General features: G+C 46.4%; 1 protein-coding gene across 1 annotated transcript in view; it reads left to right on the top strand.

The window, feature by feature from the left end:
* Window positions 1–1,100: 1,100 nt before the first annotated feature.
* The window catches only part of CACNA1E (calcium voltage-gated channel subunit alpha1 E), a 378,426-nt gene continuing 359,367 nt past the window's right edge, over window positions 1,101–20,159 (top strand). The window contains exon 1 of the mRNA XM_054979594.1: window positions 1,101–1,367. Coding sequence (XP_054835569.1) covers window positions 1,102–1,367 — 266 coding nt within the window. The 5' untranslated portion in view covers window position 1,101. The remainder of the gene's footprint in view (window positions 1,368–20,159) is intronic.

The following is a 20,159-nucleotide window of genomic DNA, read 5'->3' as shown; positions in this document are numbered from 1 at the left end:
TCTTTGTTCCTTGCAGACCCCTCCCCTGCTCGCTGATCTTCCCTTGGCTGGACTAATATGGTTGCTTAAATAGGAGCTACCGGATGGAGGGATGGACGGGTGTGTGTGTTGGGGTGGGGTGGGGGGGCTGACTACTTCAACAGCATTCTGAAGGCTTGCAAGCACGCAAGCTTCGTCAAAGCCATTCTTAGCATCCCCCCCCCCATGCCATTTTCTTTAATTCTCTTGTGAAAGGAACGTGTGTGGGAGGGGGCAGTGGTGGAGGCTTCTTCCTCCCCCCACCCTGAGAAAGAAAAAAAAGAGAGCCTTTCTCCAGATAAGGAGGAAGATGGAGCCGACCGCGAGGAAGTTAAACACTTTGCTTTCTAACTAGCCTGGAGTGGGTTGCAACCTGTTTCTCCACCTCTTTCCTCTCGCGCTCGCCCAATTGCAGTTTTTTCCCCTTCCTGACGGGCAGATGGAGAAGCTTGGATGGCAGCAGCCCCCTTTCCTGTCTGATTTTGACAGCTACCCCAAGCGCCTCTAGATTGGATCGCTTGTGGGGGTCCAGGCAAGAAGCTGGAGGGGAGGGGGAGACCCCTCTAGGGTTTTTTTGTGTTGTTGTTGCCTGTAACACAAAGCCAGGAGAAGGAGGAGGAGAAAGGATGCGTCTGATTTAAAGCCCAGCCTCGGTGCAGAAAGCTCCACGTAAGAAAAGGGGACAGGATCTTAGCTCGCTACCCCAGGGGGGAACAGCCCCTCCCCAAATCAGCCCCCTTTTAGGAGCATTCTTTGCCAAACGGACCGCGCTTTTTGCTTGGCAGGGTGATTGATCTCCTTGGTGGGGGCTCTTTCGAAAGAAAAGAACTGATTTTTTTTTAAAACCATGGTTAGCGTTGAAAAGGCTTGCACGCCTGGCTGCTGAGCGTGGCTTCCCGTGGAATGGAGGAGTCGTTGAACGCGTGGCTTTAAACCCCATCCCAGAGGGGAGGAAAGCGGAGGAAAGGAAAGGGGGTGCTCTCCCGGGACTGCCGCCCCCTCGCCTCTCTGGCAGCTTTGCTACTTTGGTGGAAAGGAAAAAGGGGGACCTTGACCGGATCACCTCTCTCTTTGCCTTCCAGGATGGCTCGCTTTGGCGAGGCGATGGCTGGCAGGCTGGGATCCGGGGATGGAGCCGCCGAGCAGAGCCGGAACCGCCAGGGCGCCCCTGCTCCTTCAGGGGGGACCCCGGGAGCCTACAAGCAAACCAAAGCCCAAAGGGCCAGGACGATGGCGCTGTACAACCCCATCCCCGTTCGCCAGAACTGCTTCACAGTCAACAGATCCCTCTTCATCTTTGGAGAAGATAACATTGTCAGGAAATACGCCAAGAAGCTCATCGACTGGCCATATCCTTTTCCCATATTCCTTTCCCAGCTGGTTTTTGACATGCAGTGTCATGAACGGCCCCGGTAGAGCCGGCAGCGAGCCAGAAACGTGGGCTCAAGGTAAGCCTCTCTTTCTCCCCTCCCCTCCCTTCTGTTGCTGGACCACGCCAAGAGAGTGGCGCTCAGCCCCTGGATGCTGCACGCTCGCTTCCCTTCCACCCTCCTGGCCCACCTAGCTTTGCTTTCGTTCCTGTCTTCCAAACCTGCCTTTCTCTTTCCCCTGCTCCAGCGATTTCACTGGTCTGGTCTGCCAGGAGAAGGCTGCCTTGGGAAGGCAGCCCCAGCCCAGAATCTTGGCTTAAAGAGCTCTGGAAGAGAATGCAATGGCTCCAGCCAGCTCTGCAGGCTACAGGTTCTCCAGTAGGCTCTGGGGACATGTTTGGATCGAGAAGTAATGACCGAGCAAAGGGGAGCTCAAGTTCATATTTAATCTTAAGCTTTCTCTCCAAAGCCGAGTTCCTTGTAATCACAGTCCTTTGGAAAGGCTCCCTATATATGCTTCAATATCTTCCTTAGTGTGACAGTTCGATATACCCCTTGGCCTTTGGAAGTAATCCATGTGAAATAGGAACTGCAGTCCCTTTGATTGGAGCAACTGTGATGCACAGGCTAGGCAAGCTTTCAGACTGCACAGAACTCTTCATCAGGGAAAAGAATGCTTGTGTAGAACCTTGCATATTTTGCGGAACTGATCTAATGGGAGGAATTGCCTTGCTATTGGCTGAAACAGTGATGTGAGCAGAGCAAATTTGGGATCCCTTTTCACATAATGACCCACTTATTCCTGCATCTTGGGGATAATATGAATCCTATCATTTCTTTGTCCTTTGTGCATAACAAATATTTGATTTGCATAATAAATAGGTTTTAAAAAATGATTTATTCGCATCGCTAGCACATTGTAAGCCAGACCACAAATGTAACTTTTGAGACCATTGTGCCACACACCTTCTTTCTAGAGGACCTTCTTGTTCTTCTCTAATAATACTTCTGCAGAATTAAATTGGGTGGGGGGGCTTTAATCTTCCAAGGTCTCTCCTTCCCCTATTGCTGAATGGGAACTTTCAATAGTGAGAGAAGAGGTGAGTATTCTGGGGGATTTAATCTGGCCCCAAAGAGTTAGGAAACTGGACTCATGCCACTTGAACCGGGGTGGGGGGTGGGGGGTGGAATCTGGCTAAGGCTAAGCACACCACCCTGAGCTCAGCATTAATCAGTCTGTTGCCATGAACTAATCAAAGCAATCCCCCTCTATTTTGGAGTCCAATGCATAAAATGCTGATGCACAGCACAAGTGCCTTCACCACCTCAAGCCCACCTACGCCCACCATTTCTCCCTGCCAGGCTTTTGTAGTACCGATTTCTCGCTCTAGCTGTTCTGACAAGCAGCACTTTTTGCTGTTCTTCTCGCACCCGTGCTGTCAGATGAGGGGGACTGCCCCTTTTGTCCCCTCATTGAACCAAGACAGATGAGCAAATATCGGGGTCAGCACAAGAGGAGCCCCCAGCCCAAGTGCTTAAAGGAAGAAGGCTCTCCATTCAGGACCATGGACAGCTCCTCGGCGTCTCTATTGGGCGCATGCTCGTGAGCTCTTAATACGGTCCAAGTTTCCTCTGTACACTTTTGTTAAGCTTTTGCGTGCACCCTGAAAGAGTTCTTAACAGCTTAACAGCTAGCCCCCCCCCCACACACACACCGCCACACACACACCCTTCCACCACACGTTTATATATGGAGCGAGATTCTAATTTGAGTTCCTGATTATGGGCAGTGAACTAGAAAGTGATCGAATTCCATATGAAGGCATTCACAGTGAAGGTGTGTGTGATGTTGTGTGTGCATGGTGTACACTGCACTTGACTCCTCCTGCTGTTATCAGTGTGTTGTTCATCTTCATTTGGCATCTGGCTTGGTACAGTGGTTCAATATTTGTGCTGGTGGTTAAAGAGGGAGGAGCCTGTATTGTTACAACATTGTCCATGCTGTATCACAGTGTGATAATGTGTCTCAGTGTACTCACCATCCAGTTTTCTGTATGGGCCCTGACATTAGGGCCTGAATCAACCAGTACCAAAAGCAAAAGTCTTCTTTTGATTCTTTCAGCATTCCTGGACTTCCTTTCCCCCCATAGAAGTGAATGGCAGCTACTTCCGCCCACAGGAAAAAATGGGGTGGATCTTACCCCTGTCCTTCCACTCCACTCAGCAAAGTTTATTTATAAATTAAAATATTTGTATTTCCCCTCTCCTATTGCCTCAGGTTTGAAGCTTTCCTCCAGTCCAAGGGGGCTTTCTTTAACTTAAGTGGAGGATGAGCATCTTAAGTTGGAGGAAGGCTACTTGGCGGGATGGGTGGATACACCCCAGTAAAAGGTATCTTATAGGACATTATTGTGAAGGGGGTTAAATCTGCCTCTTTTCCAAAGGAATGGTAGTGTTTGGGGCAAGGCCACTCTCTGTTTGCCCCAGCTTGACACCCATTTAGTTTGATCCCCATTTACTGGGGATCAATGCTTACTGAATTGGTATAACCGAGCCCCTTCCTCTGCATATCTCCACACCGGGTCAGGCTAATTGTGGAGATGCCAGAAAATGTCCAAAATCAGGAGCTGGCTTTGATAGGCATGGAATTGCTCATGCTGGCCACAGGGATAGAGTTTTGCTGGCGCTGGGTACTATGTTCAGTACCCCTCTCTTTATTTTGTCAGCACAGTTGTCCAAACCCTGCTATGTCTCAGCTGCTTCTCCACAACTGCCCAGAATGCCTTATTCAGCACTACTGGAGGGCGGCACCATAGGGGGTCCACCAAGTGCTTTCGATGTCTGCAGAACAGATCTATGGCTTCTCAACTAATCGGCACACCAATATGTAAACCAAAGAAAGAAAGAAAAATTAAGCTGTTTTGGTCCTTACCAAAATGCAAAAACAATACTTTTTGTTAAGATCAACCCATATGACACAAAAGAGTGTGCAAGCTTCTGAATTCTCCAGAACTCTTAATCATGTTGGATTTTTTTTAAAAAGGAGGGGTGGGAGAAATGAGATATTTGGGGCCACGATCTTAATAGCATTCTGACAGCATCTTCTGTGAAATGATTTGCTGGCTTTGGTGGGCTCCAGGTGTGGCTAGGTAGTATCAGGCTGTGCCTTTGCAATGCTGGGAAGAAGAAGAAGAGGAAAAAAGGAGGACGTTCAGTTGAACATAGAACCAACAGTTGATCAAATATCAGAGAGACATTCCCCCCCCCCCCGTACCTTCAGCACAGGTGTCATAAAGCAATTCTCCTCGTTATATATGGTAGCACAGAAATGTTTGCAAAGGCTCTTGTAGTAAGAGTTTTTACAGCACCGTGTCGAGGGGGAGGGAAGGGCCTAGAACTATGGCCACATCAAACTCTGATGGGAATTGTTCTCTAGATGAGGCATCACGTAGTCCCTATCTGGTCCTGAGAAATCAGATGCTGCGTGGGTGCTATGAACTCCGGAGGCTGAGAATGAGCCTAGCGAGCAAGCCATGTCTATGCGTGCCAAAAACCTTGCAGGCTTCAACAGGCACAGAAGGGAACAGGGCTGGGCAACATCTGCCCCTGTGACTAGCAGGGAGGATGAAGTTCCTGGGTTGATCAGGATAGGTAGCCGTGTTCGTCTGTCTCTAGCAGTGGAAAAGAGCAAGAGTCCAGTAGCACATATAAGACTAACAAAATTAGTGGTAGGATATGAGCTTTCATGAGCTCCAGCTCACTTCTTCAGATACAGCTAGAATCTGTCTTTCTATCTTGGAGAGGGGAGTGATTTCAGATGACGAATGACAATGCCCAGTGAATGACAATAGCAGGCATGATTGGATAGGGTGGAGTATGTTGAGGGTGGGTGGGTGTTGAGAAATCAGCATTGGTAATGAGCCAGGAAGCCTAGGTCTCGATTCAGTCCAGGTGGATGCATTGTCCTGAACTTTGTTATCTGTTGCAATTCAGCAGTCTCTCTTTTTAATCTCCCTTTGAAATTCCTCTGCAGGAGAGCTGCTACTTTTAGGTCAGCAACTGAATGTCCTGGAAGGTTAAAATGTTCCCCCACTGGTTTTTGAATGTTGTGGTTCCTGATGTCAGACTTATGTCCATTAATTCTTTGTCGAAGGGACTGGCCAGTTTGTCCAATAGAGAGAGCGGAGGGCCATTGCTGACACGTGATGGCGTAGGTGCTCCTGGACTCTTGCTCTTTTCCTGGATTGGCCAAGCTTGATATAAAACAGCTAGGAGGCTTGCCTAAAGGAGGGGTGGTGGCGCCGTGGTAGAGCATTGGCTTTGCATGCAGAAGGGGCCAAGTTCAGTCCTTGGTACAAGAGGACCAAGTAGTAGGTGATGTGAAAGACACTTGAGACCCTGGAAAGCCACTATCAGTCAGAGTAGACAGTACTGACCTTGATAGGCCAATGGCCTGGTTTAGTATAAAGCAGCTGCATGTGTTCAACAGAATATTACTTTCTGTCTGTTCTCCTTTGTGCTCTTGCCATGTCAACTGACCCCACAGACTCTGAGCTAGATAATATCACTCCAGTTCTGGATTTAAGTACATAATACGTGGCTGCATTGGCTAGTGCAAATAAATGATTTATTTTAATTTATTTAATATTTATATGCCTGCCTCTCCTGAGCACTTCCTCCCATTTTTCATGGGACTGCCTCATTTGGCTCAACATTGGAGCCTCTGTTTTGCAGGTAGAAGGTCTTGCATTCGATTCCTAATATCTTCGATGAAAACGCTCAGTTTGCAGGTGATGTTTGATCTCTATCTGAGACTTAGGAAAGGTGCTGCCAATCAGATTGATTATACTGGCCTTGATAGACTAAGGGTCTTACCTCATCTAATGCAGCCTCATGTGTTCGCGGTCCCGCATGGTGTCTTTCTGCCTCCCTGTACTTTCCTCCAACCACAGATGAGAACATCCCAGTTGAGAATTAGATGTGCCGCTGCCCTGGGCTCCTTGGATGAAAAATAAGGCAGGATGTAGATGTTTAATCTATTGCTCTGTTAAGCAGTTATTGCAAAAAAGTGGCCATGATCCAATGAAGTTTAAGTGTGCAGGCACATTCTGCCATAAGAAGCCATAAGAGATGTAATGCTGAGAAACTGCATGTACAGCATTTGTTGGTGCCTAGGATTCCTCATCCAGCTAGGCAGGGGCAGTGCCAGGGCTTCTGGCGCCTGCGGCTGCCCCTATGTGCGCACTCACATAGTGTGCGCGCGCCCCCTGGACTGCGTGATGACATCATCATGCAGCAAGCCGGCCCTATTGGCCAGCGGGTGGCTGGGATGGCACGCGGAGGCTGCCTGCACTCCGCACACTGACCCGGATGCCTGCCGTGCCTGGCCTGTGGCTGCTGCGCCAGGCCAGGGGCGTGTGTGGGTGGTGGCAGTGCAGGGCTAGCTGGCTGCAGCAGCTGTGGACGGGGCACACCAGCTCTGTGGTGCATACCTCCACCCCCAGCACCCCCTCCGGCGCCCCCTTCAGTGCCTCAGCACCCATGGCATCTACCTCACTGCCTCAATAGTGGCGCCAACCCTGCAGCTAGGGATAAGCCCTCGGAATCCTGCCTCTGCACTTGCACATCCCGTAACAAGACTGTGAAATCTGATTTTTAAAAGTGGTATTAATGTATTTTTCCCCTACTGTTTATTTTTTTAAATAAAAAAATAGTGAATCGGACATCCTTAGAGTGAGAAAGGCATGTGCCAGCCAACCTGTGGCTATCTGTGGCATTTCCCTGTCCATAACTCAATTGTCTCTCAAGCAACAATCCATTCATTTTGACCCATAGAACTGAATGGGAATCAGGGAGAACTGAGCTCGGTACTCTCCGCATCATTCCATCCTTTCATCTAAATAGCTCTGATCTGGGTTCCTATTCTTGGTGCGATGCTAGAATGTGTTAGAATCCTGAACATGAACAGATACTTTCATTCATTCATGCATATATATGAATGTATCTGCTCATGTTCAGGAGCCTAACACATTCCAGCAGCACACCAAGAATGGCCAAGGGGGCAGGTTAGGAACTCTATCCGGACCACACCATCATTGATGCCTCGTCTCTCCACCCCTTCCTCCTGCCTTGGAAATGGCTGCCTCTCACCTGGCAGGCATCAGTCCCAGCAGGAAACGAGAAAGCAAATTCTTGAAGCAATACTTCTCGTACTGCTTTTTGTGTTAGGCGTGGGCTTTATTTTAGAATATTAAATCATTTTAAAAAGCTAAGAACCTTCCTGTGGCTTTGCTGAATTGCAGCCAGTGGAGGCTATCCAATGCAACTCCCTCCTGCAAAGACCCATGGAAATGAATGGGCTTTTTGACAAGGCTCTTTGGCTTCAGTGGGGCACGTGGTAAAAGTGTTCCTCGGCACCCAGTGCTAGTGGTACACCATGCAAGAGTAACTTATTGGCCGTGCTTGTATGGTGCACACAGCATGTTCCAGGTCCTTTGGTTTTCAGCCGGGTGGAGCAGCATGCAAAACTTATTGGGATGCTTATTGTTGCCCCGAGTCCAGCAACTGATGCATGTTGCACCGAGGTACGTGTGCTCAATGGTGCAGATAAGTTATGCTCAAGGTTGCGGAATTGGTTTTACGGTTGCAGGGATCACAGCCTGTTTCATGAGTTCATGTTGAGACATAGCATGAGTCACAGCCCTTTATGGGCAGGCAATGATTTCTCCGAAGCCCGGGCTGAATGAAATACCGAAGATTTTTTCCCCACCTAAAGTGAATTTCATAAGAAAAAAAGGTCAATTTCAAATGTTTTTAGGCATTCTTCTGATGAATATACGGATGTTGGAACACACACACACACACACAGGAACCAAAACTCTCAAAAGCTATTAGTTATGATAGTTGAATGGAACCTCCATATCCAGAGGTAGCCTACCTGTGAACATGTAATGCTGAGGCAAAACAATCAAAGGAGAGCTGTTGGCTTTGTGCCCTGCTCACGGGTTTCTTGAAAGCATCTAACTAGTCTCTGTTCTCTGTTGGATGGTCTAGATTGACCCAGGGAACAATCCAGAAAGATTCATCTTATGTTCTTAAAACTGGGATGTACAGAAATGAGGAAAAGAAACATTTCCACATGACTTTTAAAAAAACTGTCCTTAAATTTGCCAAATTCCGTCCCTGACGTGCACCAAATTCCATCCCCCTGTGTACCTTTATACAGATGTTATGCTGGCATGATGTGGCCATTTCATTGCACATGTTCCAACTATAAAGCCTTCCATCATTTCATGGCGAAGAGAAATCTGAGTTACTACAAAGACTGTGCAATTAATCTACCTGCTCCCCAAAAGTCTTTTGGGCGCAATCTAGATTTATTTTTATTTTGCATTTCCTTCCAAAAGGCTGACTATAGTGATAGCGTGCCTGCGTTCTGACATGCTGAGGTGTCTTCGCAGACACATGTGTGCAAGCCTTCTCCTGCCAAAAAGAAGAAAAATCTCTCATACAGCTCTTTTTGGGTGCCAACCATTTATTAGCTCCGTGTGTTTCAATGCCAAGTCTTTGCCAGAGGTATTAGTCATCTACACTGTGTACGTTACTGAAAGGATTTGTTACTTTTCTGTGTTATTAATAACAATCCATTTTCTTTGCCGTATGGCGAGCCCTGCAAACCTATCTGCTGGGTCTAAATTGTATGTACCAAGAATGGCAGATCAGAGCCGAAGTGAGATATTTTGGTGCCTGGGGTGCCATGTCCACATGGCGCTTCCTACTAATCCATGAGGAGCAATGTGCTCCTGTGCACGTCCTGCAAATCCGAATAGTGCTTCGGCTGGAGAACTTCTGATCTGGGTTGTGGCCTATGGATCAAATCTATTTTGCTGCTATTCTGCTGCCTGCCTCATACTAGGACTACACCTTCTGCTTCATAAATGTATGAAGCTACCTTACGTTGCTGTGTCTTCTTATTATCAGTGCCATCCTAAGCAGAGGTATGCCATTGTTAGGCAATGGACTACAGTGGTCTTAGGCGGGTGCATCTTTGCTTAGGATTGCATGGTAACCTTCCCAGTCTGAGTATCCAAGTTCTATGATCTATCCAAGATCTATGATCTGGAGGTGCTGGCAATAGACCCTTAAGCATGCAACACTCTGTCTCTGCTATGAAGTTTCCTGATCACATGAATGAAGAGGGAAGTGAATTTTCCCTGGAAGTGCTTACAGTTAACAACAACAACAACAACAACATTCGATTTATATTCCACCCTTCAGGATGACTTAACACCCACTCAGAGCAGTTTGCAAAGTATGTTATTATCCCCACACAACAAACACCCTGTGAGGTGGGTGGAGCTGAGAGAGCTCTGAGAAGCTGTAACTGACCCAAGGTCAGCCAGCTGGCTTCAAGTGGAGGAGTGAGGAATCAAACCTGGTTCTCCAGATTAGAGTCCCGTGCTCTTAACCACTACACCAAACTGGCTCTCAGAGCTTGTTATTGCTTGCAAGCACATTCTTCTTCCCTAGTTGTCAGACCACTGTCCTGCCCTCACTGCTGTATAGTTATGCTAAAGCCTCTGTCAGTTCAGCTTAGGTGTCCTTGCTAATCACAAGCAGGGAGTCAGCAAGCGATTCCTATGCATCTAAACAAATTCAGATGTGTATGATTTGCACAATTGTACTGTTTTCTCTCACAACTCTGTGGCTGTCTTGACATCTCTTGCCACTCACCTGGCTTCTCCAATTTTAAAATGATACTTAGTAAAAAGGGAATAAAGGCTTGGATCCTAAGCCTCATTTCCACTTGTACTGTATCCTTATCTTTGGTGGGTCCTCCATGGCAGAACATATTCTTTGAGTGCTAGGAGCTTCCATTCATGCCAGACCAGCATGTTTCGATGATCTGAAAAGCCCCTAATGCTAGAGGGAAGGCCCTCTCTGTGATACACGAAGAAGGCACAAATGAAAGAAAAGGTTAGGATCCAAGTCCAAATTTGATATTTTTAGTTAAGACTTACTACTTGAGTCTCTCCATGTGCTTTCAATGTCTGTCCATGAACCCAGCTAATCTTGTAATTCATTCTTGACTTTGTTTCTTGAATAAATGCCAGTATCTACTGAGGTGTGAAAATCAGGCACTGACCTCTACCTGACATCACTTGCCTAAAGAATGTCCCAAAGAGGTTTGAGGTGGTCAATTTAATGAACCGAATAACCATGCCTTTGGGGGATATTGCCTTTTGTCCATTAAATTAGATGATTCACACCTTTCAAAGGCCATTGACTTCAGCACACTTAGAAGGATGTAACTGCTTAGGTTTCCGCTGATAGTCCTTGGACTGGACAAAAGCAGATACAAGCTGCAATGACCAAACACCTAGCGTGCAGGAGCAAAGTTGGTCATCATCGAGGCATGCTTGGTTTACTAGGGAACACAGAGGCAATCCAGTCAGGCTCTATCTTCACATGTAACCAGGGAGACTGAAGAAGGCAAGTTCATGTGATGATCATGCGCATGTTGAAATTTGCAGAAGCCTGCTGCTGTAGGATTCATTGAAGTTTATCTCATTGCATTTCTGTTGATGGCATCTAGACTTCACCACTGTATGCAGCTAAAGACTAGTTCAGACAATCAAGTCTCCCTAACTTTGTATCATAACGGCACTTTTAACACACACAATCGTTGGACCAGGAAGTCAGACCTGAGCAAGATCTGAAAACTGAAGCAGCAAGCTGGCAAAGCTAGAACTGGAGGTGCAGCGCGCACTGCTCCGTTGACCAGGCAGGCGATCTGGTATTGATACTGAGTCTGACCACTAAACACATTTTTAACCTACAAGCATTTAAAGACCTCACGGGTGGTGCTTCCTCCCGCTCTCATTTTACCTTCCCCAAAAGCATACAGAGACAAATTCCAGAACGATAGCTGTGATTCATTGCAGCCAAACCCAGTGAAGTGTTTTGCAGCAGCTTAAAGGCTAGCAGGTTTATTGTGGCAGAAGCTTTCATGGAGGTGCATGACGGTTTATCCTAAGTCAATCCATGTTTTAAAAAATGTAGATAGGGGTGGGGCAAAGGGGGAGCTCAAATAATCGTCTGCACCTCCTGCAATTCACGGCCTTTGGTTCCCATTGTCTGCATTTGTATCCCTCTGTCTTGCAACTGGTATTTCATGCATCTAACCAAATAGGCTCTTGCCACAGAGGTTTATGCCATACTAAATCTGTTATCTCTAAGGCTCCACAAAGCTCTTTGCTGGCAACTCCCCGTAGAGTCTAATCTAGCCAAGAAGCTTCCTGGCTCAGGAGGATGTGTGCCCAAGTTTTCCTCGATCTGAGTCCAACACTATATTTATTTAGCCGTGGAAAGGAGCAAGAGTCCAGTAGCACTTATAAGACTAACAAGATTATAAGACTAATAAAATACCTGAAGAAGTATCTGAAGAAGTGAGCTGTGGCTCACAAAAACTCATACCCTACCACTAATTTTGTTAGTCTTATAGATGCTGCTGGACTCTTGATCTTTTCCACTGCTATAGACAGACTAACGCGGCTACCCATCTTGATGTATATTTATTTAAACCTTTATCTCCTGCCCGCCCTGATCTGGATGGGATCTCAGAACTAAGAAGGGTTGGCTCTGGTTAGTGCTCGGATGGGAGGCCACTGAGGACGCCCAGGGTCACTGCACAGAGGCAGGCAAGGGCAAAGCACCTCTGAATGACCCTTTCCTTGAAAACCCCAAGGCTTTGCCGTAAGTCAGCTGTGAATTCGTAGCATTTCCCCACCTCATCCCATATGTCTCTTCAGTGGAGACCCAAAGTAGCTTACAGTAGCATTCTCCTCGTCCGCCATTGTGTCCTCACAACAACAATCCTGTGAGGTAGGTGAGAGTCGCTGGCCCAAGTAAAGTCACTGGCAAAGTAATGATATGAACTTCTGTGTCTCAGATGCTTGTCCAAGCCGCTATGCCAGGCTATGCAGGTAGGGAAATTGCCCCTCCCGAAATGTGCTGTTCTCACCCATGAACCAAAAGGAAGCATATAAAGCAAGTCCCAGTGAATATTTTATATGTTTGAAATTAAACATTGAAATGGAAGTGGTTTAGTTAATCATCCCCTAAGTATTCATAATGAGCTGTGAGAGTGTGACCTCCTTATTTCTTCTGTCAACATAAACCCTTAGTCTCTGTTCAGATGTCAGCCTCTGACTTAATTAAAGAAGATAAAAACTCTAATTTCTGCCTCAACACGTAAAATCACCACGTAGGTATTCGCCTCCTCTTTTCTAGAGAACTCATGAACCGGAAAGCCTTTGGAGGGATTCTCTAACATGTATTGTGTGGAGACTTCAAATTGTTCCTGCACAAAGGGGGGTATTTAACTGTAAAATGCAGAGATGGTTTTTTTTTTTCCTGTTGGCAAGATGCTGTACGTCTATCGGAAGGATTGCAGCTGAGGATGTTTGGTGCAAAAGGGAGGCTATAGAGAATGTTCCTCCTTCCATACATTCTGCAGGATGTGGGGGACCCATGAGGGAATGCAGGGAAGAGGAAATCCCATTTGCTTCCATTCCCTCTTCACCACTGATGCACGCAGTGTTGCGTCTGTCCAGCCTCACCTGTGCTGTACCAACTGTAGCTTCCTTCCCCCTCCCTGTTGCCTCCCCTGCCTCCTTTGTCTTCTTGCCCCATGCTCACCCACCTTGCTAACCTCAACAGCATAGCAAAGAGGGGAGGGAAGCAGCCGGTCGGAGGATCAAAGCTGAGCCAGGCTTTCCATCCCCACCTGCTCCAGGTGGCCATAGCCACATTTTTACATGGCATCTCTGGTTGCTATGGCAATGCACAATGCTGCTCCAATAAATGATGCATTTATTTCTGATGGCTGCACAGGGGCAGGTATTTTTGTTAAGATTTTTGGGTTTGCTAAATCCTCCTCTCTATTATCCCCTATTTTACAAAACAGATTTTCAGCAGATCTAGTTGTTCCCTGGGCTTTCAGTACTCTGAATTGTAGCCGGGCTGTCCTTATTGTGTGGATTTTTTTTTAAAAAAAGGGCCTGGTGGCCAGCTCTTGACTATTAGATACAAGGATGAATTTTGCCCTAAGCTTCCTCTGCCCCATAATCAGATCATTGATTGGGTACATCACGTCATACTTGCACCATGGAAAAATAATTCAATTGGGGGGGGGGAGATTTCCATAGAACACTTTCCATAGAAGTGTTGGAAAAGGAGGATTTAGCACTGTCCCTTTCCTCAGGTTTCAGAGGAGGACAACCCAAAGAGTTGGAAAGATAGAGAGATCAGGGCACTCTGTTTACTGCTCTGACTGGCCTTTGATATGTAAATTGCTCTTCTCAGGAATTCCTCCTCCTGACTTCCTCCCCCTCACTTCTTTTCTTCCTGGCATTGTTCCAGGCAACACCTCTCTTCTCCTCCTCCTCCTGTCTTGGAAGCATGGACTTGTCCGAGCATCCATCCCCTTCCTTAGACTAGATAGGTAGTTAGGATCTGTCTCTTCTCCTTTTCTATCAGAGTATGGAGTTCCTACAATAAAGAACTCTTACTTCCTCTCTAAATATAAACAAGTGTAAGCTTTGTTATGTTCTCTTCTGCACACACACTAGTCACAGCAGAACCAGTTGACAACCACCTATAATCATGCTTCCTCTGCTAAACGATAGACTCTGCTAATGGCCCAAACATGGAATCCTTTCATTACATTTCTGGGGCAAACTTGTGATTTAAAGGAATTTGTTGGGACTCTGCTCCTGCAGTTCCACTACCATTCTACATCTCTCTACCATGCCAGACACGAGGAGGGAAGCATGAGTATTTGTTGGGGGGCGGGGAGCCCAGTCACACAATTGCTCTGTAAACACTTCTACTCCCTTTTGGGATTTCCCAAAGAATAACTGGGGGAGGAGCAGTTTTGTGACTCGAAGGGCCTCCCTTTATGACTCGGCTTTACCTGACTCCCCCCAAATGTAGGATCTTTTATAACCAAATTTCTAGTTTGTGCAATTGTGATGGAAAGCTTAATTTTAGTAAGTAAACATGTACATTTTCCCACCAATCATTAAATGTGGTTGTGGTGGGAAGGGAGCATATCTTGAACTGCAATTCAGAAAGTCATGACTAGTATAAATGTGATTGCAAATAAATAGTCTCTAATACAATCTTTCCGGAAACCACTGGCTTATGCACATCAGATCATGATTTTCCATCAAGAGGATTCATATTTCCTTTCTTATATTCTGATGAAATCAAGCATTCCAAAATGTTAAAACAAATTCTAGTTTTCGTAATGATGCTGTTATCTTCTTTTCTTCCTTCTCAGGTTGTTTTTGGTGAGTTTTCAAAGATAAGAGCCAGTGTGGTGTAGTGGTTAAGAGCGTGGGACTCTAATCTGGAGAACCGGGTTTGATTCCCCATTCCTCCACTTGAAGCCAGCTGGGTGACCTTGGGTCAGTCACAGCTCTTCCAGAGCTCTCTCAGTCCCACCCACCTCGCAGGGTTTGTTGTGGGGATAATAATGACATACTTTGTAAGCTGCTCTGAGTGGGCATTAAGTTGTCCTGAAGGGCGGTATATAAATAGAATGTTGTTGTTGTTATTATAAAAGGCAGCACAGACTAAAAAGCTTTGTGGTTAGAAGTGGCCAGGATAGGGTTTCCAATGGCCAAGCCTCTCGATCCATTCACTTGCCCAGCCTTTGCATCTGGTTCTGCTCTGCTTAGTAACTGGGACAGAACTCCTAACCCCAAGAGAAGGTGTTTGGTGCACTTATTCAGTTGAACAGTCTAATCATAATTTACGTAATGTGTGTAATAGGAACCCTGTGCAAAATTTATTTGCAGAATTGGGCTTTTGGGGGGGCTATGGAATTTTTTAAGTATGTAACTTACAAATAAGCGAGCGATCCTGTGCGTAGCTTTTAAAACAAAGCAAAACAAGTGGACAGGTTTTTCTCAGAGGACAGTAAACCTTTATCTTAGGGGTCTGCATTAGGAAACAGACATGGGATGGTTGTTTAGGGAGCTTGTAGATTAGCCCCGGGTTTTGGGGTCTGTTGGGGAAGTGTCCCTCTCTACTGCTGCCTCGGCGGGAGTTGCACTGCCCATGGGGTTACAGCACTCCTTGTCACCACATTCATCAATCCAACGTAAAAATTCAAATCCATCCATTACGGAGACTGATTGCAAGTCCTCGTCCAAGCAAGCTACTTCCTCTGGGCCTCCAGGGGCTGATTCTTCCAAAGAAGTTGCCCTTATTTGTGGCTCAGATCTTTGAGCCCTCTTGGAAGTTTATAAGGGGATCCCAGGGAATTTTTTTCCTTCCTGAAGCTGCCATTCCTTACACCCATGAGCTGAGCTGATCTGGTCTGATTTGTGAACAGTGGCCAGATTTGGGGCCTAGCATTACCCAAGGAGCTCTGGAAGTGTTTTACCAGCAGGTCAAAACATCTCATATTGTGGGAGCACCTATAGCACAATAGCAGAGAACATGCTGCCCACAAGGTCCCCCTTCAGTCTTCGGGTCTACAATTCAAGACCCTCAGGTAGCAGGAAAGTTGCTCCTGGTCAGAATGTTCAAATACTTATCCCTCACCTTTCCTACTGTCAACAGTGGCTTGTGGCGGGTTACAAATGCAAGTAACAATGCTGCACAAGTGCATTAAAACATAAGACAAAAAATAGCCCTGAATACAACTCAACCACAACCAACCCCAAAGCACATTGCTTTGATCCAATTGCCCTTAAAAGATTCCCTTAAACCAAAAGGCTTTACAACAGTTCCAGAATTGTGTCAAGGTGGGTGCCTGCCCGATCTCCGTGGGGGACCGTTCCCTAGATAGGTGCTGAAGCTAAGAAAGACCATACTTGGGCTGTGGCTTATATAATGGACTTCAGGGCTGGGACATTCAGGAGGAAGCTCTGGGAAGATCTAAGCTGGCACACAAAATCGTTCCAGGAAGTACCAGGTTCAAGTTCCCATCCTGCTGTGAACCTTACTGGGTGACCTTGGACCAGTCACACTCTCTTTCAGACTAATCTACCTCACAGAGTTGGTGGAGGACTATGATGATGATGATGATGATGATGATGATGATGATGATGATGATGATGATGATGATGATGATGATTCAAATTATCCAAAACGATTGTGTTTTGGATAATTTGAATCATTATCATCATCATCATCATCATCATCATCATAGTCCTCCACCAACTCTGTGAGGTAGATTAGTCTGAAAGAGAGTGTGACTGGTCCAATAAGCAGAGGTCACATGTTATTATTGATTGGCCTTGCTAAGCTGGTACAAGTTTCCGCAGGAGACCTAAGTATAAACCAGATATCGGTGTAATATGTACGCTGTTCCAAGTAGCACTGTCTTTTGCAGTTCTGTAGGTGCTATGTCTTTATTTTTATTATTATTATTATTATTATTATTATTATTATTATTATTAAATCTTATATTCTACTCTCTCCACTTGCGTGGGCTCAAAGCAGATAACAACCATTGATAAAATCACATTTAAAACCATAAATAAAAATATACAAATTGATGAACATCTCTTGGCGGCAGACCCGCACTACCCAGCCCCAAACCAAACATCCCCAGGGGATGAGGGGGGTGGAGAAGTAAGGATAATCAACTGGTGGCAAAAAAACAGGGCAGGAGGATAGAGTATCCCCCCCAACAGGGGACTGGCAGGAATTCCCTGTGGAAAGATACCTGCTGATATCCCTCCCTTCCCTGAACCCCGCCCTCCTCAGGCTCCACCCCCAAATCTACAGAAATTTTCCCACCTGGACTGGGCAGCCCTAATCAAAGCTGAGAGGTCCATACCCCAGGAAGCTGGAAGTGGCATGAGATTAAGGGACTCACAGAAGTGCAGAAGAGCAGATCGGCTGGACTAAAATAGAGCAAGAAGAAAGGAGCCGTTGGAGGAGCACTAGCCCAGTGGTAGAACATCTGCTTGGCATGCAGAAGGTCCCAGGTTCAATCCCCAGCATCTCCCGTTAAAGGGATGAGGGAGACGGTGATGTCAGAGATCTCTACCTGAGATACTAGAGAGGCACTGGCAGTCAGAAATGACAATATGCATCTTGATAGACCAAGGATCTAAACGGAGTATAAGAGAGTTTCTTGAGTTCATCATGAGGCAAAGACCCCAGCCTTACTTGAAATTAATCTTAGATTGGCTGAGTGAGTTGGGACTAGTGACTGGGGAGCATGTGGGTGCTTAGCAGAGAGCAAGGCATCTTTCTCCAGCTGGGGGTAGCTCATCACCAGGGCTGCTAGTATGTAGAGCAAGAGAGCACAGCATACGGCCCTGGGGCCACAATGCATGTGCCTTGAAGTCCCAGCACTGATTCCTGCGCCTCGGTGAAGGAAGTGTTTCTGGACTCTGTGCCCCCAACTGGCGGCAGTGCCGAGTGAGTCTGACTCCGTACAGTGGCATGGCAGCTGGGTGTTGGTCAAGTAGCATTGCGAGAGCTGCAGGTTCCTGAGACAATGGTCAAGGCAGGACTTCTGATTCTCAGACTCTCACAAGAGCTCACGTTCTCTAAAAGCCCAGGAGGGGCGATGGTTCATGGGTAGCTTGCCACACACAGCTTGGCAACAATGAAACACAAGGCCTCAGTCTGAACACAGGTGCAGAAAAGAGGGGGACTGTGGTGACAAGCGGGAGTAAGAAAGGGCAGAGAAGGACAGGGCAGCTGGAGGGGGGGGGGGCTTGGTCTCCCTCTCTCTTTCTGCCCCTGCTTCTAGTTGTAGCCAGCCTTAATTTTTTACTTTTCTTGCACTGCGATGGCTAAAGCATCGCATGCCAAACTCTGAGGATCATAGGGCGGGGCCTGGTGATGTCATGGGGCGGGGCCTGATGACACCATGTGCTTTTACAAAGAAGCCCACCTAGTTACAGTCCCAGTCACTTCTGGCCTTTGTGTTGGTGTTTGAGTTGTGCACCCCTGGTGTAGACCAAAAGGGCTTATTTCAAGTTCAAGTCCAGTGGACCCTGATGCTCGATTCCATGGAGATGTCTGGGATCTTGGAGCTGCAGCTTCATGTTGGGCAGGACTGTTCGCTCTGTGCTCAGTTTGAGTGAAAGCAGAAAGTGGGATGACTTAGGACAGAGCTAACTTTACCGGCGTTCTCCTAATGAGGGGGCACGGTAATTGCCTACTATTATCAGATAATGTAGCCATGCCTGCTTATTTTCTCTTTTGTAATTGTACACTGGGGCAGTCAGTTTTACTGTCTTTTAAACACCTCTCAACAAGTTGCCTGCTACTGTCTCTGAAGTCTTTTGAAGCTTGCAAGTTTGCATTCCTCTCCTCCACAAATAACTCTTGCAAATGATACTTATTTGTACAGGGAACTTTGAAGCTCATTGAAGGGTGGCATTTGTTAGAAAAGATGTCTGCTACTTTCATTCATATTTGTAAGTCCTCGTTTCTGTATTGAGACAGGAATGTGTGGTAAACCTTATTGAGGACTGTAGCATTTCGAGATGCAGGTGCAGTGGGGAGTATGAGTGAATCCTCACCTACAAAGAAATTTCTTGTATGTAGAAAGCCAGCATTTCAAGGAAAAGGCTAGGTGAAACCTTTTCCCTGGCAGGCTAGTTTTCTAACACAGCAAAGGAGAGAATCAGAAGGGAAGCATTCTATCATCTAACCTGTCACTTGCCTCCTGTTGTGAGACTCTCTACACACACACAAAAAGCTTGCACTTTTCTACTGACTGTAGAAACCAGCCTCTATTAGGAATTATATGGGGGAATAAAGCCAACTGGGGATTATGGTGGTGTGGAGGAAGTATTGAGTTTGCTTCATCCACATCGAGTTGACTAGGTAATAAGGATAAAAATAACTGAGAGGTGATGATTCAGTTCTGTATATCTGCCGGGTAAGTGTGTAATTATACCAGCAAGCCTGTGCAGTTTTGCCTTCCAATGTAAATAGAGGGTGATACATAGGTTCAAAATATGAGACAATAGGCTGGGTTTTTTTTCCTGGGGAGCAACCGGATCTCTGGGCATTTCAAGCCTGGATTTATCAGCATCTGAGCGGAACTGCTCTTTTTTTGCTGCCAATGTTTGGAACAACAGGCCGTGTTTATTTCTGCTGTATAATCCACTGAAAAAGATCTAATACAAACTCAGAAACCTTTCCCACCTTTTTTTCTTCTGGGCTGTTTTTGTTTTTCTGTCAGCCGAGAAGTCGTCGGTGGCCAGGCCTCACGTCCTTCCTGATTTCATTTACATGGCTGCTTGGAAAGTTACAATTTGGTTAGGCTCAGAGCTGGGAAGCGCGACCCATCCATATCTGCTCAATTCATCTTCTATTAATCATATTTGACCTCACTGAGAGACCCAAAACAAACGTTCTGGTCTTATAAAGGGTAAGTAGCGAGTGCTGCTGGATACTTGAGTGAATTATGCTTCGGCGGTACAGGCTGTTGCCAGGATTCTGTGTGGCAGACAGATGGGCCAAATCCTTCATTGTGCAGAGAAAATGCATGGATTTTGTCTGGAGGGATATTTCAAGTTAATTTCACAGAGCCGTGTGTGCTACTGGCAAGGAAGGATTTATCAGCAGAGCTGTGTGTAAAATCTGCAATTACTGCAGTATTAGAGAATGCACAGACAGAAGATAATATAGCATTCAGAGTTCAGATGCTGAGAGCCAAGCTACAAGTGACGCCTGACACAGGTTGTACACTTGTCAGCTTCCCTCAAGTTTTGATGGGAA

Source organism: Eublepharis macularius, chromosome 5, assembly GCF_028583425.1.
Source record: "Eublepharis macularius isolate TG4126 chromosome 5, MPM_Emac_v1.0, whole genome shotgun sequence".
NCBI lineage: Eukaryota > Metazoa > Chordata > Lepidosauria > Squamata > Eublepharidae > Eublepharis > Eublepharis macularius.
The sequence above is the reverse complement of the archived record's forward strand: the minus strand, read 5'-3'. Positions and strand labels throughout refer to the sequence as shown.